Source organism: Salvia splendens, chromosome 3 (genome assembly GCF_004379255.2).
Source record: "Salvia splendens isolate huo1 chromosome 3, SspV2, whole genome shotgun sequence".
NCBI lineage: Eukaryota > Viridiplantae > Streptophyta > Magnoliopsida > Lamiales > Lamiaceae > Salvia > Salvia splendens.
Window position 1 is genome coordinate 27,838,057 of NC_056034.1, and position 24,587 is coordinate 27,862,643.

Consider the following 24,587-nt stretch of genomic DNA (forward strand, 5'->3'; position numbering starts at 1 on the left):
CTAAAAAGAAATACGCCTCACTTATAATGATACGGAAAAAGTGGGGTAAATACACTTTTCGTACAAAATGTTTTACACTTGTTTCAATTTGATACAAAAAGTTTTAAGTTTACGTAATTAGTACAAAAAGTTATGTCGACGTTTAATTTTAATACAAACCGTTAGTACAACACTAACTCCGTTAATTGTGTGCTTATATGGCATGTGACTCATCAAAATACACCAAAATGAATATAAAAGGAAGGAACAAATCGTTTGCCAACTTAGCATTGCCTTTAAAATGACCATTCACTCATCTTACTTTTTGATAGAGATGAACTCAAAGCTCCATAAGGGATCATCGCGACTGCCTTTACCTCCACGAGAAAAAATGAAATAAAAAGAGAGATAGAGAAGTTTTATTGTGAGATGTGGATGTAATGTTGCTCTTGGTTCACAGGTCTTTGAAGAATGAATGTCAAGAGTTGCTTATGGGAGTTGAGGAGTTTTTATCTAGAATTTTGATTTTTTTTAATTAGTTGATGAGTCACATGCCACATAAGCACATAATTAACGAAGTTAATGCTGTAGTAACGGTTTGTATTATAATTAAACGTCAACGTAACTTTTTGTACTAATTATGTAAATTTAAAACTTTGTGTATCAAATTAAAACGAGGGTAAAACATTTTATATGAAAAGTGGATTTACCCCGAAAAAAGTACTAATTATATTTTATTTTTTCTTCTATTTCATTATTTTCTGGCTTAACACACAAAACAACACTATATAAATTCTGTTGCTTATCATTCCTAGTAGAGTAGCAATTACATCATTCTTTGCCTCCAAAAAACATAACCAATGGGAACCAAAGTCGCGCTTTCATACAACAAAGTCGCCCTTACTTAAATAAGTGAGCAGCAAGGGAAAAGGGAAAAGGGAAAAGGGAAAAGGGAAAAGGGAAAAAAAAAGTAGCCGAAAAATAAAATTGAGGGTTTCGACAGATTGTGATTTGTGAAATATCGACAAATATCTGCAGTTCGATCGAGTCAACTAAATTGCAAAATGCCGGTGAGAATGGTAGAGACTTCCTCTCCTTCTGAAGTTTCAGGTACTCAATCGGGTTTTTTCTTTCATAATTACAATTTTCATCAGCTTTTTTTCGCACCCTTAATTCTTGTTACTCTTTAGTGCTGTGTGTTTTTGTGGGAGTGTATAATTTATATGAGTTTGCTGTGATTTTGGAAGGTTCAACTACTGGAAATACTATGCCCCAGCCCTGTACACTCTTAAGTGTTGGACAGGTAATATCTGCTCTCTTTCAATCTTGTTTATTTCATTTCTGTATGTCTTTTGGGTGATTTTTGTCACTAATTAGTTATGTAGAAATTATTTCTAAAGCTTTGTAGCACATTTTTATATAACATATCCTGAAAGAGAGTGGGATGAAAAATCATATTTTTTAAAAATTTCTTGGGTTGATGTTTTACCAAATTCTATCAAAACTGAAGTTTGATTGAGGTAGCACTTTCTTGAGTTGAGAATTTAGGTGCAACTTATGCAAGAGTTGATGCTTTTGCAAATATATGGTGATCATAAATACTACTACCTCTGTCTTTGAAAAATAGAAACTTTTGAAACGACACGAGTTTTAATGCACAATTGGTAAAATAAGAGAGAAGAATGGGTAAAGTAAGAGAGAGGAAGAGAGTAAGTAGTGGAAATAGAGTTAATGGATTGTGGGGTGGGTCCACTTCCTAAAATAGAAAGTTTAGAAAGTTTCTATTTTTAAGAGACGGACCAAAATGGAAATTGTTTCTATTTTTAAGAGACAGAGGTAGTAGTATACCTTTATCGTGTTATGCTTATACCATGTAGTTCGTCACAGGCTTTCTCAGGGACTCAGAATGTTTCGAGTCTACAGAAAGATGAAGCTTGGAGAGTGAATGTACGAATCCAGGGTTATGACCATGATCGTGGATATCTATGTGGCACAATGGAAGCTCTGAATGTTCCCATGGCAGATACTCCGGTATGAACCTAACCATTTTTTATCTTTGTAAGATGAGAGGCTGCGACTATGTATATCATATTTCAGCTTTGCTTTAGGTTGTTACGTTTTGGGAAGGGGAGATTGTGGACACCAAGAACTATACATTCTATACTGGAAAGTGGGGAGCAACGTAAGTCATGTAGTCCTTGCTTGAAGATCCCAAAGTTCTAACAGTTACAGCCCCGAATTTATGTGAAACAAGTGTAACTGACTTGAACTTGGTAACTATGAACAGGCGAGAAGACGACATCAAGCACTGGACAAAATTTCCATCCTTTCCTCCTCTACTGGTAAGTATTATGTGCTCTTCTTTGATTCGCATGTACGTAATCTTATCTAAGTTCTCGTTTTCCAGCCCAAAGTGGAACCTGATGGAGGGAAGTCATTAGACTTGAGCAACTATCCTTATATATTCATGGTAATAGCTTTTTGATTCTGTACTTGCACTCATATTTGAATTTCATGTTAACTTTTCCTAGCTTCATTCTTTTCAATTCGGGCAGAGGTGGAAGGAGCAACACTTTGTCAACGTTGGAACTGATTGCGGACTGACAATCGCTGGCTTTTACTACGTCTGCTTCTCCTGTAGTGATGGATCTATCAACGGATTCTATTATGATCCTAACAGCAGGTAGTTTCCATGAATTTACTTATACAGTATCACTATGGGGTTTCTTCATGTTGATGTGGTAACCGTATGTATTATTTTGCAGCCCTTTTCAAAAGTTGGAGCTGAAGTCCATAAGTGTTGGAAGATTGGGATTCAGTTTCTCCACTTATGAGCTGCAGTAAACGGAGCGTGATATTAATCTGTCCGAACCATTGTTGGAAGGTAAAATTTTCAATCGTCGGCCAAGCTGATTGCACTAGAATGTCGAGAAGCTTTTCATGAGATCATTTAAAATTTTAGAAGCACATACACTATACAAGTATGAGTGAATGAATTTTGTGTATTTTGATACTATTTCAATATCAGTAATGCCCCAAAATATGCTCTCACTGATGCAGCTTGCCGATTTTGCTCAGTTGTATAATATTACTAGAAAATATTTCAATTGATTAGAATTATATACTGAGGATTTTCCAGCCGAGTTGTGTAGTTTGGTAGTTGAAGAAGCCCAAAATCTGTATGCTAAATTGTTCAGTTTTGATTTTATTGTATTTTTTGCGCCCACGCCCCTGCAACGGACGCTGCAGCTGGCAGCGCAATGCCCCCACTCGACATCTGTTGCGAATGTCCTAAATTAAATTTGTGGGACAGATTAGAATTTGACCAAATTTGATAATTTTTTTTGTGAATTTAGACTTGTATTCAATGAGAATTTTTAATTGCAAAGCTATCTGCGGGATATTTATGATGTTCAGGCTGTAATAAGTAGTTGGTCCCTCTCCAAAATAGCTGTAATTAAAAAATAGTACTCCCTCCGTGCACGAAAAATAGAGCACTTTGTGAATGCCACGAGTTTTAATGTAGAATTGGTAAAATAAGATAGAAGAGAAAAAGTAAGAGAGAAGTAGTGTTTAGTGGAATGTGTGGTCCTTATTATTAGTAAGAGAGAAGGGAAAAAAGTAAGAGAGAAGTTGAAAATTTTCCTTTTTTGAATGTTCCTATTTTTCATAGACAATAAAAAAATGACAAATGTGCCATATTTTTCGTGGACGGAGGAAGGGAGTATAACAATCTGAGTTCTGATCAAATAAGTAAAGTGATCTGGAAAATTCTTTTCAGCATTTATAGAGTCACAGAGACAAACATCTCCGTTTGAGCAATGGAGGAAGCTGCAAAAACTGCAAAAGTACAACTTCATGTGGACGAATTTAATGTTAAAATAATATCAATATATATGCACACAAGTAAATTAATAATGAGTCATGAAAAATGTATTTTATCTACTGCAAGTCTGCAATGATACTAAGGTGAATTCTCTTGAAATAACAAACTAAAATGATAATATGGTAATTATCGGAAAAAAAGTGTTATTGATCGGACTAATCAGTAAATTGAGTAAGTCTCTCCATAGAAAAGTTGTGAATTAAAAGTCATTAGAGTGTTTTAAACTTTATTAGTTATATAGGAGTATTTCAGATTTTTATTTAAAAAAATAATCTTATAAAATAAAATATTAATTGGCGAAAACTTGATACAAATACACAACCATGGTCAATAAAATTAATAGGAGTAATTTGGGAATACATTTGAACAAAAAGAGTTAAATTCATTTTCTTTCTCTTTATCTTTTGGTTTGATCATAGGTGTACATAACCCGCTAAAGCTCCGCGCTGTCAACTGCGCTATGACCCGTTAGTTTTTCTTTTCTCTTTTAGGAGTAGGTTATTTATATAAACATATAACCATTGACGTACTCACCTTGCCACTAAAATTCTTATGTACCTTGAAAATAATGACTTTAGGACGATATATACGAATAATAATATGAAATTAAAAAATAATGAAAAAGAAAAAATAGGTAATATTAGTAGAGAGTGAAAAAATAGTACTATGATGATTTTTTTTTTAAAAGTTAGAAGTGAATTAATTTTTTTATACGTATGGTTGTATTTTTAGGATGCAGGTAGTATGGTTGTATTTTTTCCACGTAATAAATATAGCAAGTAATGATTTTTAAAATAGTGTCCAGCCATTGTCATACTCCCTCGGTTCTACTCAAGATGTTCTACAGAATTTTAAGAGGAATTGTTAGGTGGAGTAAGTAGAAAGAAAAAATAGTTGAATATTTTAATAAAAAATAGTTGAATATTTGAATGAAGAGAAAGGAGAGAGATTTATTTTCAAATATAGAAAATGAACATTTTGGGTAGGACAAACAAAAAAGAAAAGATGAACATTTTAAATGTGATGGAGATAATATTAAATGAGGAAAAAGATAAAAGCAATAATATATTAAGAAATATGTTTGGCCAACAAGAAACTTGAATACAGTGTGACAATTAGAGGGGCAGTCCTCGTGCCATCACGCAATATGTTAATGCAGTCAAAACCATATTGGCTGGCAAATCATAGAATTTTATTTGTCAGCATTTACCCATTTCATATGATTCGTGGCCCTTTTTTTTATAACCCTTTCTTCACCCCATACTCATACTCTCTCAACCAACCATATATTATTATTTATACATACATGTATTCACTTACTTCTCCTCCAATAATAAAAAAAAACTTGCATGCATGTTTTGAACAAGTATAAAACCAAACATGCACAATCATTTTCAACTACACTAGTAGTTTTCTTCTTTTTTTGACTTAATTTAATTTGTAGTAGTATTATACTAAGATATGGAAAGTTTGTTGTGCAATGAAGTTTTTGAAGAGAATGATTGTGACATTAGAAATGGTATTTCATTTGAAGAATGTGAGGAAGCTTTTTCTGTTTTTGTAGCTAAGGAGACCACCTATTTGCCTCACTCAGCCTACACTAAGCTTTTGCAGATTAATGGTTTCATTTGTTATGCTAGGTTTAAAGCTGTTACTTGGATAATTAAGGTATTTTTTTCCATATCTTATCACTCCATGCCACTAATTATATATTCAATCTGATTTCGAAATCCTTTTCTATTTCGTCTAGTCTCAGAGAAGAATGAATCTTTGCGATGAAACCATATTCTGCGCTGTGAATTATGTGGATCGCTTCATTTCACTGAATAATCAGTGTCAAGTAAGAAAATAATAATGTTTTAAACTAATGCATTTATATATGATACTCCATATCCATATTAATTTATAAATGTTCAGGGCTGGAAGGGCTGGATGTTCGAGCTACTCTCTATCGCTTGTTTATCCATCGCCACCAAGTTCAACGAAACAACGGCTTATCTTCTGCACGAATTTCAGGCGAAATAAATTAATAACTCATCATATCATTATCATATACTTATACAAAAATGGAAATTTGAATGAAAAATGAACAAACAGGAAGATATGGAGATATGGTTTGCTCCAAGGCTTATTCAACGGATGGAGATTGCGGTTTTGAAGAGGTTGGAGTGGAGGCTGGATGCTGTAACTCCAGTTTCTTATACTTATCTCCTCACACAAACCTTCAACAAAACCCTCCTCCAACAATCAACTCAATTACTTCTCCACCTTCTTTTAGGTACCATACCACCACTCCTAATTAATTAAATCAATTTCATTTTATTATTTTGATCTACTGAAAAATATATTATTTTCAGATCCCAAATTTTTGGGGTTCCATCAATGTGTTGTGGCAATTTCGGCCATCAAAACTCTACTCCAAGAATCAAGGGAGCTTGGTTCATCATTTGTACATATTGACAACCTCGTCTCTCAAGATGTCAAGGTGAAATTAAATACTATACGTGCTTCATTTTGTCACAAATTTTGAAAAATTAATGCATGGTTGTTGATGGGGTACGAACTAAACCCTAATGGCAAGCCCAATAACAGTGACGGCCCATCAGCCCAGAGCCCAAGAAAGAGTATCTGTTCGGCACCAAAGAGTTCGGCACGACCAAAGAGTTCGGCACGACCAAAGAGTTCGGACTCAGCCTACAGCTCGGTAAAAGCCGACCAGTCAAGCTCTCCTCTCAGATCGGCAAGAGCTGATCGGTAAAGTCCAGCAGTTCGGTCTCAGCATTCGACCGAACTAGGAGTTGGTGGACTCACGAAAGGCCTCCACGACCTCCACTATACCCACGATCTATTTAGTGGTATGAAGCAGTTATTGAGCAGTTATTGCTCACCCACGATCTTGTTAGTGGGGCTGCAAACCACGATCCTAGTTCAATGTATAAATAGAACTTAGATCTGATAGAAAAGGGTTAAGCTCTCTAGAGATAAAATAGCATATAGCAAGTCTGTTGTAAGCTGTATTTTCGCAGATCAAGCAATACAAACCTGCCCTCATTTCTCCCCGTGGACGTAGATTTACCTCAGTAAATCGAACCACGTAAATTCATTGTGTCATAATTCTCTACCAGCATTTACTAACATCAATAATTCGCGGATCCATCACTGGCGCCGTCTGTGGGAAACAGAGAACAAAATTTGTGATAAAGCGAATTTTTGATCCATTTTTTCCACCCAAAAAATGCATACCAGATCGCAGAATACCCGTATTCCAGCCCGTGAGAACCAGGAGGAAGCCAATCCATCCCATAGGTCGGGAAAACAGCCTAGGGATAAATCCACCACCAGTTCTCATGGCGAAGGAACAAGCCGCTCCAAAAATCGTCCCACTGAGTCTTCCCAGCAGCCCGATTTGAATGAGGCTGTTAAGCAGTTTTTGGCTGAAAAGCAGGAGGAATTCTTAACCTTCCTGCGAAAAAGCCAAAAGCAGCCGGAGACGAAAACGACGGATTCTCCTTCTCCCTCCGCACAAGAAAGTCACTACCGCAGTAGTGTCGCATCTCCCAGGAGAAAGAATCCTCAACCCCGACATATTCCAGCTCCTCCTCGGTACCGGAATCACAGGAGAACTCAATCTCCTCCATACCGACGAGATATCGGATTCGCCGTGTACGGAGCACTGAAGACTCCGTTCTCGGACGACATCACCCGAACTCCCCTACCACAGAACTACCGAACTCCGTCGATGACTTACGACGGGCTCGTGGACCCTCACGATTTCTTGGGGCGCTATCAATATAACATGGCGAACCAGGGTCTCAACGAGGTCCACATGTGCAAGCTGTTTCCCGAGCTGCTCATCGGGAACGCGAGAAGGTGGTTCGATAGCCTCCCCCAGGGCAGCATCAGATCTTACCGAGATCTAATGGATGCCTTCCACAGGAGGTTCTTTCAGAAAGCGGAAGCCCGAATCACTTCGGCTCAGCTGCTTTCCATTCGTCAAGGTCGCGACGAAAAAATTAGCGACTTTATGACAAGATTCCACAAGGAATGCCTGCAAGTAGACGATCTCAACGATCTGCTTGTCATCTCGGCATTCCAAAATGGAATCCTGCCCGGAGCTCTCTACAGGAAGCTCGTTGAGTGCGGTCCGCAGACAGCTCAGGAAATGTGGGACATTGCGGACCAGTACTCCCGGGCCGATGAGGCAGACCGTCGTAAACGGTCGTTAGACAGCTCATCGTCCCGAGGAGACAGAAGGAAGCCCGATCATAGCGATCAGGGGCATCCTCGCCGGACTCCATTTGAAAGAATTCAAAGGGCTCCGGTGCAAGACAGATTGGGACCTCGTCTCAATCCCGAGAAGCCGCCCGCTCAGTTCGTACCGCTGAACAAGCCGAGAGCGGAAATTTTCGAACTGCACTCTGACCTATTCGAAAAGCCAAAGCGGATGACGAAATCAGCCGCGCGCCGACCACAGGATAACTACTGCTCCTACCATCAAGACCACGGTCACGATACTGAGGAGTGCAGAAACTTGGCTGCAGGTATCGATGTTCTTGTGAAGGCAGGGACATTGAAAAAATACCGAAGTAAGCAGCCAAAGAAGAATAAAAAGCAGAGTGGTGCGAACTGCGCCCCTCAGGATCCGAAAAGGCAGCCGGATCCCGAAGACGATGACGAGCCGCAATATGATGGAGTAATCCAGACTATTGACGCGCTCCCTGCCGGGAAGACCAAGTCGTCCCTAAAGTCAGAACGCAGAGGCTCCAATCGAGAGGAGCCAACGCATAAAAGGCTGAAGCAGGACGAAGTGATTACGTTCTCGGCTGCTGATCCCGTCCCGGCCATCTCTCCTCACCAAGACGCCATTGTCATCCAAGCCGGAGTGGCAAACAAACTGATCCACAGGGTGTTTGTGGATACAGGAGCGTCGGTTAGCATTCTTTTTAAAGAGTGCTTCGACAAACTAGAAGTGGACCCAGCTCGGCTCAGTCCGGCTCCGCTTCCCCTGAAGAGCTTCACCCAGGAGGACACCCGCCCTGAAGGTATTATCAGCCTTCCGATCACGGTGGGGAAAGCGCCTACTAGCTCCAGTACGATGATTGAGTTTTTCGTGGTGAAAGCTCGGTCCCCGTACAACGTCATCCTGGGAAGAGACTGGCTCAACACAGTTCGGGCCGTTTGCTCCACCTATCACCTCACCATCAAGATCCCCACTAAAGGAGGGATAGCGGTCATCCGAGGTGACCAAAAGAGAGCAAAGGAATGTCTGCAAATTGCGCTTAGAAGTGCCGAGCAGTCAGATCGGCACCACCAAGCATAGCAATCACAGCAGCCGGAGTCAGAGGCGATGACCGAAGTCATACCGGAGCCGAACTCGATGACAGTTCAGCTGTACGAAGACGATCCATCCCGAACGGTTAAGATCGGCTTCGCGGGAACGCCCCTACTTCGGGAAAAAACCATCCAGCTCCTCAAGGAGTATAAAGACGTCTTTGCATGGTCTCCGTTGGACATGACCGGAGTGCCCCCCGAGGTAATCACTCATCGGTTAAATATTGATCCTTCAGTCCGGCCGATAAAACAGAAGCAAAGACTCTTTGCGGCAGAACGAAATCAAGTCATCCATGACGAAGTCCGTCAATTATTGAAGGCGGATGTGTTATTCGAAGTGAAGTACCCTTCGTGGGTAGCCAATCCTGTCATGATCAAGAAAAAGGAAGGAGGATGGCGGATGTGCATAGATTTCACCGATCTAAATAAGCACTGTCCCAAAGATTGCTATCCCCTTCCGAACATAGATAAAAAAGTAGAAGCTTTGATAGGCTTTGAAATTTTTTGTTTTCTTGATCTGTACAAAGGATACCATCAAGTTTTAATGGATGAGATTGACGCTTCAAAAACGGCCTTCATTACTGATTTCGGCATTTTCGCTTATAAAAAGATGCCATTCGGTTTAAAGAATGCCGGAGCCACTTATCAAAGGATGGTAGACAAGCTTTTTCGGCACCTGATTGGAAAGGAGGTCGAAGTGTATGTTGACGATATAGTCGTCAAAAGCAAAAGCACTTCGGAGTACGAGCACAACCTCAAGTCCACTCTCAACGTGCTCAAGAAAGCCAACCTCAAACTTAATCCCCAAAAGTGTACCTTTTTGGTAGATTCGGGAAAGTTTCTGGGTTGTTGGGTTTCAAAGGACGGACTCAAGGCAAACCCCTCAAAAGTTCAAGTTGTTCAAAACATGGCAATGCCGAAGTCCATACATGACGTGCAAAGGCTAACCGGATGCCTAGCCGCACTGAATCGATTCCTTTCTCAAGCAGCCGAAAAGCAACTGCCGTTCTTCACGGTGTTGAAAAAGGCACCAAAGTTCGAGTGGGGAGCCGAGCAGAAAAAGGCCTTTGACGAGCTCAAAAGTTATCTAGCCGAGCTTCCTATGCTCTCTGCTCCAACCGAAGCCGAAGTAATATTCTTATACTTAGCGGCATCGGATCAAACCATCAGCGCGGTGCTTGTACGAGAAGAAGGCCTAAAGCAGCTTCCCATCTACTTTACAAGCCGAGCATTAAGAGGTCCAGAAACAAGGTATCAACCACTGGAAAAGATTGCTCTGGCATTAGTAAATGCAGCAAGGAGACTGCGGCCATACTTCTATGCTCACAAGGTATGCGTCTTAACTGATCTGCCACTTCGGCAAGTGTTGACCAAACCGGAAGCATCAGGCAGAATCGCCAAGTGGGCTATAGAGTTGGGAGAGCACACAATTGAATATCTACCTCGGAAAGCCATCAAGGGACAAGCCTTGGCAGATTTTCTTGCAGAAGCAAAGTTCGATCAAGCAAGTCCTGTTATTGCCGAACAGAAGAATTCTGCCAATGCCGAACTAGCACAGCCCTTGGAATCCGAAGTAGAACCGCCGGACTGCTGGAGCGGATTCGTAGATGGAGCTTCAAACAAGATGGGAAGTGGAGCTGGTATTCTACTTGTCGCTCCCGACGGACACGAGGTAACCTACTCACTTCGGTTCCTATTCCCCACTACTAATAATGAAGCCGAGTACGAAGCCCTCCTGGCCGGACTCCAGTTAGCGCAAAGTCTGCTCGTCAAATCTCTCAAAGTCCATTGTGATTCACAAGTCATAGTAAATCACATGTTGGGTACAAGTGAAGCCCGTGACGAGAGAATGAAGAAGTATTTGGACAAAGCGCAAAGCATCAGCCGAAGTTTCTCCTATTTTCGGATAATCCGTATTCCCAGAGCGGAAAATAGCCGAGCAGATATCTTAAGTAAGTTGGCCTCAGATCCGAGCTCAAAGGCGGAAGAATTAATGCATCGAAGCATTGATGAAGCCGAGGTACATTCAGTATCCAGCTCGCCGAACTGGATGACGCCGATCTTGCAGTATCTGGATCAAGGACAATTGCCCGAGGATAAGAGAGAAGCTCGGAAGATCACGTGCCGAGCTCTTCGGTACGAACTTCATGAAGGAGTCCTCTTTAGAAAGTCTTACCTCCAGCCGTTATTGCGGTGCGTAGGACCAGAAGAGACGGACTACATCCTCAGAGAAGTTCATGAAGGATCGTGCGGTAGCCACATCGGAGCCAGAGCTTTAGCTAAAAAAGTTCTGAGATGGGGATATTATTGGCCAACCATGGTACAAGAGGCAGTGCAGCTCGTCAAGAAGTGTACGAAGTGCCAAATTCATGCAAATGTCCCAAGGATGCCGCAGACCGATCTGTACACTATGCAAAGCCCTTGGCCTTTCATGCAATGGGGCATAGACATAGTGGGACCACTTCCTCAAGCTCCTCGGCAAATGAAATTCCTTATCGTTGCCGTGGACTACTTCACGAAGTGGGTGGAGGCTGAACCATTAGCTACGATAACGAGCTCAAAGGCATTGGACTTCGTCTGGAAGAACATAGTGTGCCGATTTGGCATACCCCACATCCTCATCTCGGATAATGGGACTCAGTTCACCGACAAGACGTTCAAGAATTGGTGCCAAGAGCTGAACATTCAACAGCGGTTCACTTCGGTCTCCCATCCCCAAGCAAACGGACAAACGGAAGTAACGAACCGGATTCTGGTGAAAGGGTTAAAAGCTCGGTTAGAACAAGCCAAAGGACAATGGGTAGAAAATCTCCCTCAAGTCCTATGGTCCTACCGAACTACACCCAAAACCTCCAACGGTGAAACTCCGTATAGTCTGGTGTACGGCACTGAAGCCGTAATTCCGGTGGAGATCGGCGTACCCAGTCCCCGAACTCTAAATTTCTCCTCAGAAATGAATGACGACGGACTGAGAGCAGAACTAGATCTCGCCGAAGAAAGAAGAGAATTGGCGTGCATAAAAGCAGCCAAGTATAAGGAGCAAGTAGCCCGGTATTATAACCAAAGGGTGAAAAAGCTTCAATTTCAAGTGGGAGATCTCGTCTTGAGAAACAACGAAGTAAGCCGAGCAGAAAAGCTGGGCAAACTCGAGCCCACATGGGAGGGTCCATATCGGGTGTCAGAAGTCCTCGGCAAAGGGTCTTATAAGTTGACTCACATGTCAGGAGAACAAGTACCCCGAACATGGCACGTCTCCAACCTCAAGAAGTTCCACTTGTAAGAGACAAAGTCCGGTCAGTCTGTCTTGTGTCTAGTTCGGTCATAGGGGTACATGTTTTTATTTGTTTGTTTTTTTTACTTGTATCTTTTACTTGTCGTTTTATAAAAGTTTAAAGTTTTTTTTTTTTTCTTCTTTCGTCTTTTTCATTTTTTCTCTATGTGTTTTGTCTCTATGTGCTTGTCGTCTCTTACAAATGGTACCAAGGTATATCGTTCTTTAAAGACTGATCCCCTTTTTAGATCGATTATTAAAGACTATTGTGAGTCCAAGCTTCTAAGGAGGATATAAGACCACAATTCAGCTTAACAAGCAGTCCGTCTGAAACGAACTGCAATAAGCCAACGATTGTGCGTCCAAGCTTCCAAGGAGGATACAAGACCGCAATTCAGCTTAATAAGCACTTCGTCTGAAACGAACTGCAATAAGGGAAAGTCCGATCCACGCGATAAACCTCGCCGAATTAGGACGACCGAGTTCGGTCAAAGAAGTTTACCTCATAAGACCGAGGACGACCATGTCTAGTCAAAGAGGTTTACTGCATAAGACCACTTCGGTTAACTGGGAAAGTCCGATCCACGCGATAAAACTCGCCGAATTAGGACAAGGGAAAGTTCGATCCCGGCGACAAAAATCGCCAAATTAGAACACAAACCAAGTCCGGTCAAAGATGTTTATTTCATCAGACCAAAGACGAGTCCGGTCAAAGATGTTTATTTCATCAGACCAAAGACGAGTCCGGTCAAAGATGTTTATTTCATCAGACCAATGACGAGTCCGGTCAAAGAAGTTTATTTCATAAGACCAAGGACCAAGTCCGATCAAAGAAGTATACTTCATAAGACCGAGGACAAGTACGATGAAATTTTTTCGCTAAGCTGTAAATACAGTGTTAGAGGTGGAAACAAAATTTCATTTTTCAAATCTTGTTCAGCATACAACTCCGCTACCCTACTATTACAAAGGACTATTCTACTGTCCGGGGTTGCTAAAGTTGAGCCACCTATTCACAAAATCCTCTGGAAGCCGAGTTCGGTCGTTCCGAGCAGATGAAGAATAAGCAGGTCGACGAGATGCTATCCTCGACCCAACGCCTCTTCCCCGAGCCCGAGAAGTCCTAACACCTCGGCGATGAAGAGTCTCTGCAATAAGCATCTGCTGATCTTGCTCGCTCATAGTCACAACTCCTCGGCGAATTTCAGTCCGTCCCTGTCTTGACGATTCCGGTTGCTCCTGAGCCCGTTCTCGTCTAGACGTTTCCGGCTGTTCCGGAGTTCGTTGTTGACTTGGAGTAGGATTTTGAACAAGGGAACCAGAGGTTTGATCTGGAGTGCGAGCATCTGTTGGCACGATATGCCGAAGGAATCTTTCTATGGAGGGGCGCCGAGAAAGAACAATGTTGTACCGAGAAGCCCAACGCCGTAGTGATTTCACAACTTGTTGGCAAGCCGAGCTCTCCAGCGCATTGTTCCTCCGGAGTACAAGATATTCCTCCCACAGTTCGTCAACTCGACTCTGAACATCTGATATGGTCAATCCCCCGCGCACACGGATGTAATCCTCGTACGCAGTCCTCTCAGCAATGGTCGTATTCAGCTCGGCCTCCAGATCTTTCTTATCGGACTCTAAGTCCTTGATATCGGCCTCCAGCTTCACTAAACGAGCCAGAAGCTCGTCATTCTTCGTCTGATCGGCTATAGCTCTTCTCTCAGCTTCGTCCAAAGCCGAAGAGTACAGCCGTTTCCAGTGAAGTATCTCCATCTCCTTGGGTACAAAGCAGCTATATTAGTTCGGCAGTTGTACCGAGCAGATAGTAAAATACAACAGGAATAAAGGCGAGTACGAAAAGCTATACGAAGACAAGTGTAGAGAATTTTTCATTCACAAGGAAAATTTTACACTAGGAGGGCATCAAGGCCATTTTACAAGGAAGAAACTAGACTAAGAGAAGGGAGACGAAATCATACTCCGCCAGCTTCGTCTCCGGCTCCTCGGTCTGGTACAGCTTCTTTCTCCTGGGCTACCTCAGCCTCAGCCTCGCCTCCTGCCGGCCTCGCCTCCGCCTCCTGATCGGCCTCCTTCTCCGGATGCCCGGCCCGCTCGACTTCGGCTTCCTTCTCCGGATGCCCGGCCTGATCGACTTCGGCCTCCCGCTCCAGCGGCTCGGCCTCACCCTCTCCGTTGTAAGTCGAAGCGGGTGAAACGGGTCCCACGGAGGCAAAGATAGCCTCCAGGTTCTCGTCCCGATCAGCTCGACAACTCCGGACTCGGTCTGCAGAAAGCAGGACCGAAGATGAAGCGAGCTCCTCAAGGAGCGGCAGATTCTGAAGCCGAGCTGCTATCTCTCGGCTGTACAGAGGCAGCACGACGTCGGCCCCCTGCTCGCCCTTATCGGCAATTAGCCTTACCAGACTACCGACAAAGGCCGAGAACTGGCTGCTCAAAAAGAGTCTCTCCGTGTAGGCACGGAGACCCTCTCCTTGGGCAACCACGGCGGCAGCATCCCTCTGTTTCGTCTGCTCTCGCTGGATGACGAGCTGGTTTTTGGCAAACTGAGCTTCATCCTGGGCCGAAATCCTAGCAGCCCTGGCTTTCTCAAAGTTTGCCTCAGCCTGCTCGGCCCGGTGACAAGCAGCCGCCAATTTCCTCTGCATCTCGGCATAGTCGTTGGACGCTTTGGAGAGTTCGACGGCGACGAGCTTGGAGAGCATATCATTCCTCTGAAAATGGATAAGGAAAAAAGTTAACAGAGGGCACCAAAAATACAGGACAGAAGCCAAGCCAAGGAATCAAGAAGACAATTCACCTCGGCGAAGTCCGTGGGCCATAGAAATGGCTCACAGATATGCTCCGAAGGAGGCGCCAAGACCATGTCTTTCTCTGGCGCTCTCGGGGGCTTCTGGGTCTTCCCCTTCCTATTTGCCGAAGTCGACTCCGGCTTCTTTGGACCCGAAGAGGTCTTTTGCCTCTTCGGATTCTTCTCGGCATCAGGCGCCGAGCTGGTAGCCTTCTCTCTCTCCGGCTCCACAAGCTCGGAGGACTTTCTGATAGCCTTATTCAACATGAACACTGCCAAAAAGCAAGAAAGCAAAGTCAGATTTTCTTCGTTAAAGCAGTAGAGCATAAAGATAAAGAGAAATCCTCACCCTCGGCCTCTTCGTCCGAAGACGAGATGTCGAACACGACGTCGCCCTTGACGAGCTCAGACTCCGTGTATTGTTTCCTAACTATGGGAATCTTGTTGAGCTCGCCGTCGAGCTCGTCCAACGGTTCAGGCCGAGGGTGACGGATAACGGACTCCGGCCCTCTCCAGGGAAAACTAGGAGCCGCGGTCCTATCATAGTAGAAGAAGCGATTTTGCCACTTCGGCCACTTCGTTTTACAAAAGGCCCTAAAAGGCTGTAAAGGGATCAAGTAAAACCAAGACCCCTTCCTCTTAAATTGAAAGAATTTAAGGATCGCCTTCAAAGACAAATCCCTTCCTAACCTACGGAGTTCGGCAGCGAAGGCCGACAAGTGCCTCCAAGAGTTCGGAGTCACCTGGCCTAAAGGAAGCTGAAAAAAATCTAGTAAATCTATAAAGGCAGAAGGGAGGGGGAAACGAAGCCCGCATTCTAAGCAGGCCTCGTACACGGTGACGTAACCCTCCGGCGGGGAGTCAGCCCTGTGATCACCGTCAGGTACCACCGCCTTCCCCCCAGGAAAAGAGTATTTTTCGTAAAGGGATATCACAGTATCCTTACTCAAGATACTGTGAAAATACTCTACGGTCTTCTCCCCGGATTCTTTCCGGCTAGAAGACCCCTTACCCCCTTTCCTAACGCTACCCGACTCCGAAGAAGAAGAAGAAGACATTTTTCTTACTTTTTGAAGGTGAAGATAGTCTGAAAAAAATTCTTGAAAGCGGAGAGAGAATTTTCGCAAGAAAGAGAGTATAGAAGACGCAACAGCAAAAGTGCTTCAATGATGAAGAAAGAGCGTATTTATCAGATACGGGAAAGATTTCGAAATCGTTGCGCCGTTTCGAATCCCACCTTTTCAGGAATCAACGGCCGGATTTTACTGTCGCATTTAATGCAGGCATGCGCTAGGCACGTCCCCTGACGTCAGCCTCCCCCTTACCGTTATCCAGAATGCCGAAGTGACTCACCTCGCCGAAGTGATCCACTTCGCTTTTCGGGGGGGGGTAGTGATGGGGTACGAACTAAACCCTAATGGCAAGCCCAATAACAGTGACGGCCCATCAGCCCAGAGCCCAAGAAAGAGTATCTGTTCGGCACCAAAGAGTTCGGCACGACCAAAGAGTTCGGCACGACCAAAGAGTTCGGACTCAGCCTACAGCTCGGTAAAAGCCGACCAGTCAAGCTCTCCTCTCAGATCGGCAAGAGCTGATCGGTAAAGTCCAGCAGTTCGGTCTCAGCATTCGACCGAACTAGGAGTTGGTGGACTCACGAAAGGCCTCCACGACCTCCACTATACCCACGATCTATTTAGTGGTATGAAGCAGTTATTGAGCAGTTATTGCTCACCCACGATCTTGTTAGTGGGGCTGCAAACCACGATCCTAGTTCAATGTATAAATAGAACTTAGATCTGATAGAAAAGGGTTAAGCTCTCTAGAGATAAAATAGCATATAGCAAGTCTGTTGTAAGCTGTATTTTCGCAGATCAAGCAATACAAACCTGCCCTCATTTCTCCCCGTGGACGTAGATTTACCTCAGTAAATCGAACCACGTAAATTCATTGTGTCATAATTCTCTACCAGCATTTACTAACATCAATAATTCGCGGATCCATCAGTTGTGTTGTGTAGGATGATTTGATCCGTTGTGAAAGGCTGATGAGGAAACTAAGAGATGAAACTATTTTCCCTTCAAGTCCGGTAACCGTATTGAAAGTGAACTCCGATGCTGTTTTCTCTATCAAGATGAACGTGGGTTTGGGATCGAGTAGAAAGAGGAAGAGAGAAGAAAAAGAAGAGATGATGGGATAATTTAATGAAACATGTTGATTTGCACATTACTCTCGACTCTCCACTCTTGTGGTTTGGGAAAATCTAACTACTGATTTTATATATTGCAGCAATTTGTGATGCAGAATCACATAAATGAATAAATTTCAAAATAACCATTTTTTATTGCTGCTATTAGTGAATTCTTGATCGAGTGGATGTTGCATTATTATACCTTACCTAATCTATTTAATTTATACTCCCACCTTATCTCTTTTTAGATATTGACCTAAAGTGTTTCATTTTACTATTTTTAAAAACATCATAATTCACTAATTTATTAAAAAATTAAATACTCCCACTAAGTACTCCCTCCGTCCCCCAAATATTGTCCAACTTTGACCCGCCACGGGTTTTAAAAAATGCAATAAAAATAGTGTTGAAAAAGTTAGTGGAATGTGAGTCCTACTTTTATATATTGATTTTATAATAAAATGTGAGTATGATTGAGTTAATAGAATATGGGTCCACTACTAAAAATGGTAAAAAGTAAAATGAGATATATTTTATGGGACGGACAGAAATAGAAAAATTGAACAAACTTTCAGGAAGTGGGGGATTAGTATATAAAAATAGGGTCGTCTAAAGAAACTAGACATCACGCGTTACTATGAATCTATCGTATGCACAAAAAACACAAGAAATTATGTTTAATTCAAGAATAAGCACATGATATTCTTCAACCTCCCCTTCTGACTGTTGACTATATTTACCTGTACATATAAAAAAATAGGACCTAATTTTCAAACAAGAGAAATATAATATCCGTCATTCTTTCTTTGGTTTGTCTCCTAAAAATTGAAACCTTTTATTTTAGTAAATTTCTTTTCTCTAATGAGATGAGACACATTTTTCACTAACACATTTTTTTTTCTATTTTTCTCATACTTTACTAATTTTACATTAAAACACATACAATTTTAAAAATTTATATTTTTAGGGGACATACTATCAACCAATTGGAACTTTTTTCAAACAATTGTAAGGGCGTGTTCAAGAAAGTTCATATGTGCAGATATGGGCTCATATGTGTAACTTATTGGGTGTTCAAGATACATGGTGGATCCAACTTCAGACCGTTCTTAATTTCCCGGCCCGCACTGTTCACACCTGGTATGCTCGTAATCCATTTCAGGACCTTTTGGTGGTTTATGAAATCTGGAGCTCATTTCTGATCCAGAAAAGCATGTGTATTTACTACGGTGCCCTTGCAATTTAAAATGAAAGGCATAGTCTTCCCAAATTTCCCCCCATTCGATACATTTTGGAGGAACCCTAGAACCACATTCCTTGTAGCTGCCGAGGAGGTCTTCGCTGATTTGGTGGATACGTGGAAGATCCCTACGAAGACAGGTTCCAAATCACACCAGGTATGGCATTCGGCGGCTCAAGAGTTCGCAATTTACACAGAATGCTGAAGTTTGGTTTACTTTATTTGGGTGAAGGATTCAAACAGAAGGAAGGGCTGAAATTTTCAGTAGCAGAGTGTTAAGGTGGTGCATCGCTCTTCCGATCTTGCCCTGCATTGGCCCTAGGTAAGCAACGATCAATCAACCAAACTTCGTTGTTTGTTTATGTTCGCTATTCACATTTTTTGGCAAGCATAGTTCTCCTGATGTCGTCTTCTGTTGTGCTACTACCGATTTGTACTTTGTTTACTTCTATTTTTTTGGGATACTAATGTGGTTTGCTGACAATCCCGCCGGTTGTGTTAGTTTCAGGTGTAATTCAACTGTGTGTTATGAGTTAATCTTCCGCCGAATTTCCTATGTCATTATTATGTAGTTAAGGCCAATATACAAATCCACCAAGATGAGACTCTTCTCAGCCAAATCAGCGCAGCTATCTTTGTTTCTCGAGGACATTATGCTCCTTTATCGCAATGAAACCACGACATTGTTACGCCGCTACATCTCTGCCCGGTGTCGACGGCAGAGGCGTAAATTATCACTACAACAAATCAAGTAGTCACCAGTCGCACTCGGTTAATCCATTACAAAATTGCAAACAAGATAGCGTAGGGCCGTCATCGACGCCACAGACTCAGCAAGTCAAACTGCAATTAATAAGAAAATCACGATTTCGAGTGGCCATTGGTCCACCGGTTGATGCACAGTAGGCAAACAATCGCAAGTGTGGTGCATTAAAACCACAATGTTGTCGGACGAGAAACATGCGCTAATGAACAAAACGGGAAATAGATAAAGCACCAAATTGGTGCGGTTCGTTCATACCTATCCCGTGCTGGCTTCCCGAATCCATTGATTGTGTGTTTCGTCTTCTGTATTGCAAAATAGTAGCGTCGGAGATTTAACCCCAAATTTGGTTTGAAATCGCGATTTCCGCGAAAATGGATTCAGTTTGCGGCAAGTGAAAGTGATGAGGGTAGAATAGGAATTACACTTTTTTTATTAAAAAAATGGAAGCATTAACCAACCCTAGTCGGGACCATATCTGTAACCTTGAACACACGATTCCTTTTCAAAAACCTTGGTTGAATAGTGATCAAATAGGATCAGATAAGTTATGGCCATATATTAAATCTCCCAGCTTGAACACGCCCTAAGACTGAATAACGATCGGCACTTTTTCAATTCTTTTTTTAATATATTAAAACTATTATGTTTATGCACAAGTAAAATTTTAAAAAGACGAGGAAGATTTTGGGGCAAGTTAGGCTATGTTCTCTAAAAATAAAATGGGCTGTATTGGGCCAACTGGGTTTTGAGCCCATGGTTTTCTTTACTGATGGAGACATGGAGGACAGATAGGAGTGAAGCGAAAGAAGAGAGAGATCGAATTGAAGCATCAATTTGTTTGAATTGATGGCGGATTCCCCTTCTTGCGACATGACGGTAGCAGAATGCCAAGATTTTATCCGGAAGAGCTTCCAAAGTACTCCCTCCGTCCCACTAAAGATGACCCGCTTTCCTTTTTGGTTTGTCCCATCCAAGATGACCCATTACTATAAATGGAAACACATTTCTCTCTACTTTATTCCCTCTCTCTTACTTTACTCTCTCCACTTAACACACAAAATAACATTGCATAAAACTCCGTGCTGCCCAAGGAAGGGGTCATCTTCCTTGGGACAGAGGGAGTAGTAGATTTCTTATGATTTTGTTGTTTAGGGTTCCTATTTCTAAACTCACACTCACTTGTACATGTCGCAGATCCCAACTGTCAAATTTCTGAAAGAGAATTTGGAGAAATCTGGATACAGAATCGGGACTGAGAAGATTATAAACGAAGCATAATCATGCTTGAAGAGAGAGAGATCTCGGTTGTTTATTGATTGAATGAATTGTTACAAAAGTGGGAAGACACCTCACCTTATATACACAGTGATGTAATCTAGCTAAGAACAACAATCTAACTAACTAGACGACAGCTGGCATAACAAACTATAACTAACAACTAACTAACATTCATAGCCATTGGAGGTGGTTAGGCAGAGAGCTGTTGATAGCTATGTTGCTTCTTCACGTGTGTATGCGATGCATGTGATCTAGAAGCTTCCTCTTCTTCTTCCTCTTGCATTCCTCTTGGTTCAATCTAAGAGCCCCCTCAAGATGGACTGTAAACAGATGTGAAATCCATCTTGGATAACAAATTGTGAAATGGAGATGAAGCCAAGGGTTTTATGAATATATCTGCAAGCTGTAGGTTGTTGTGGATGTGCACCGGTTTGATGATGCCTTCAAGTAGTTTTTCACGAATAGTATGACAATCAATTTCAATATGTTTGGTGCGCTCATGAAAAACCGGGTTCGAACTAATGTAGACAGTGGCTTGGTTGTCACAATAGAGAGGAACAGGCTGGTTTATAGAGACACCAAAGTCTTTAAGTAGAGCTAGAATCCAAACAACCTCACAACAAGCTAAAGCCATTGATCTATACTCTGCTTCTGCCGAAGACCTAGACACGGTGTGTTGCTTCTTAGAGCGCCAAGAGATAAGAGAGTTGCCTAAAAAAAGGCAAAAACCTGATATGCTTCTTCTTGTATCTGGGCAGGAAGCCCAGTCAGCATCTGAGAAGATGCTTAGCTCTGGAGCTGATTTTGTTGAATAAAAAGACCATGGCCTAGTGTACTTTTCAGATATTTGAGAACCTTTTCAGCAGCAAGCATGTGGCCAGAGCATGGTTTAGACAAAAATTGGCTAAGCTTGTTCACTGCAAAGGTGATGTCTGGCCTAGTTATGCAGAGGTAGACAAGACGGCCAATGAGTCTTCTATAGGCAGTAGGATCAGTGAGAGGATCCCCTTCATCTTGTTGAAGACTTTTAGATGAATCCATAGGTATGGAAGAGGGTTTGCATCCAAGAAGACCTGCATCGGTTACAAGATCCAGTGCATATTTGTGTTGGGAAATGAAGATGCCATTGGTGTTTCTAGCAATCTCAATTCCCAGAAAATATTTTGGAGAACCTAGATCCTTATACTTGAAATGGCTTGTGAGAAACCTCTTGAAGCTCTCTATCTGTGCATCATCACTAGAAGCAACAAGAATATCATCCACATAAATAACAATTCCAAAGAAAGATCCATATGTGGAATGTTTATAGAAGTATGAGTGGTCTGAGGCAGATTGAGAGAGACCAAATCCAGACAAGACTTGTGAGAATTTCAAATACCATTGCCTAGAAGCCTGTTTTAGTCCATAAAGAGACTTCTTTAATTTGCAAACAAGCTGACCAGCCACAACATTCTCTGGAACAACCAAGCCAGGAGGCAATGTCATGTATATCTCCTCATCAAGCTCACCATATAGGAATGCATTGTTTATATTTAGATGAGCAAGCTTCCATCCATGCATAGCAGCAAGAGCAAGCACAATCTTGATAGTAGTGAGCTTTGCTACTGGAGAAAGAGTATCATGATAATCCACTCCAGCTTGTTGTGTGAAACCTTTTGCAACCAACCGGGCTTTGTATCTCTCTACTATAGCATCAGCCTTGAATTTGATCTTGTATACCCATTTACAAGATATTGGAATTTTGCCCAGAGGTAACACAATAATTATCCAAGTGTCTGTCCTTATCAGAGCTTGTAACTCTTCTTGCATTGCCAACACCCACTCAGGATGTTGAGCAGCTTGCTTGTAGGATTTAGGTTCCGTGAGTGTGGATAGGAGGATAATGAATCTCTGATAAGGTTGAGATAGCTTGGCAAGAGAAAAGTATGAAGAGATAGGATATTTAGAATCAGTCACCACTGAGTTGCATATATAATCACTGAGATGTGCAGGAGTTTTGATAGTCCTTCCTGAGGATGAATGATGAGGATTGGTGGCTGAAGCATCATTTTTGTTGCTGATTTGAGTATAGGAATTTTGCTGAGGCGGAAGTGATGAGGATGTAGTGTTTTTCTGAGGCTGAAATATTTGTTGAGGCAGAATAGGTTCTGGAATATCAGAAGTGGATATTGGAAAGGGGGTGGGGTTTAAGTGAGAAAGTGGGAATTCATTTTCATGGAAGACAACGTTTCTGCTAATGAAGATGGTGTTGTTTTCCAGATCCATAACTTTATACCCCTTATATCCAGAAGGATAGCCAATGAAAATACACTTTATGGCTCTAGGTGAGAACTTATTTATGCTCTTGTCCAGTGTAGAGGCAAAGCAAAGACACCCAAACACTTTAAGGTGAGAGCATGTTGGGGATTTGTTGAAGAACATCTGGAAAGGTGTCATTTTATTGGGTAGGACTTAGGAAGGAAGTCTGTTAATGAGAAAAGAAGCTGTAAGAACACATTCCCCCTAGAATTCTATGGAAAGATGTGATTGAAAGAGTAGGCTCCTTGCAACATTCAAAAGATGTTGGTGTTTTCTTTCCACTCTTGCATTTAGTTGAGGGGTTTCTACACATGAGTGTTGAGATAATGTTCCATAGGTGGATAAAAGAGAAGGGAGATTGAATTCAGGGGCATTGTCACTTCTCAACACCTTATTTTTCTTGGAAAATTGAGTGAGAACAGTGGAAAAGAATTGAGACATCACAGTAGGGACTTCTGATTTTTGTGAAAGGAGGAAAGTCCAAACAAAACGTGAACAATCATCAACAATAGTGAGAAAGTACTTAAATCCATTGTGTGTAGGGGTATGAAAAGGTCCCCATACATCACAGTGAATTAAGTCAAAAATAGCCTGAGATCTGTTTGAAGAATCAGGAAATGGTAGCCTTTTTTGTTTAGCTATTGGACAGATATGACATGAAGTGGTTTGAGAGTTTGAAGAAGGTAAAGTATGAGACAAGGGTTTGAGTTTATTGAGTGAGGGATGACCCAAACGATTGTGCCATTCATCCAAACTAACTACTGAATTAACAGATACAGTAGAAGTCTCATCAAGAACAGCAGTAGAAAGATGAGAATTTATCATACTCGAATCAGTGTATGGAGATTGGGCTAAATCAAGTATGTAAAGATTTCCAACACGGCTACCCTTCCCAATCATGATCCCCAGTGAAGCTTCCTGGATTAAGAAATCAGTGTGAGTGAATGTGACAGTGCATGATGAGTTGTTGGTTAAAGCACTGACAGAAAGAAGATTAAAAGAGAAGGATGGAACAAGAAGGACTGAAGTTAGAGTAATCTTTGGAGTGAGATGGACAGTACCTATGTGAGTGATGGGAACAGTTTGACCATTAGGAAGGTTCACAGAGGCATTAGAAACAGGAGAGGCAGAAGACAAGAGGGAAGGATCAAAGTAGACATGGTGTGTAGCACCTGTGTCTAAAATCCATGTAGATAGACTAGATGATGAAGATAATGTGTAAATAGGAGATGAGAAAGAAATCGTACCAGAAAAAGGATCAGGTTGAGGTTGAGAGATTGACTGTGGAGTTTGAGATGAATCTGGAGCAGTGAGGCTTTGAGTGTGGTTTTGAGTGTGGAGTTGGCTTTGCAAGAGATTCACAAGCTGCTGGTATTGATCCATAGTTGGTAAATTCGCAGCAACAAGTTGATCTCCAGATTTTGATCCTCTCCAATCAGAAGAATAAGAGTCAGTATCAACAAAGTTCACAAACTTGTGCTTGTAAGATGTGGATTGATTGAATCCACTAGATTTTGGTTTATCTCGGCCATAACCTGGAGGAAAAC

General features: G+C 42.0%; 1 protein-coding gene and 1 pseudogene across 1 annotated transcript; both read left to right on the forward strand.

Annotated features, from left to right (window-relative positions):
- Window positions 1–913: 913 nt before the first annotated feature.
- LOC121793623 (glucose-induced degradation protein 4 homolog) lies at window positions 914–3,122 on the forward strand. Its single transcript, XM_042191656.1, has 8 exons — window positions 914–1,089; window positions 1,227–1,282; window positions 1,867–2,010; window positions 2,088–2,161; window positions 2,267–2,321; window positions 2,387–2,449; window positions 2,535–2,662; window positions 2,745–3,122. The coding sequence occupies exons 1-8, from the start codon at window positions 1,044–1,046 to the stop codon at window positions 2,821–2,823; spliced, it is 645 nt and encodes a 214-aa protein (XP_042047590.1). The 5' UTR covers window positions 914–1,043; the 3' UTR covers window positions 2,824–3,122.
- Window positions 3,123–5,326: 2,204 nt separating this feature from the next.
- Window positions 5,327–20,742, forward strand: LOC121796815 (annotated as a pseudogene).
- Window positions 20,743–24,587: the final 3,845 nt, after the last annotated feature.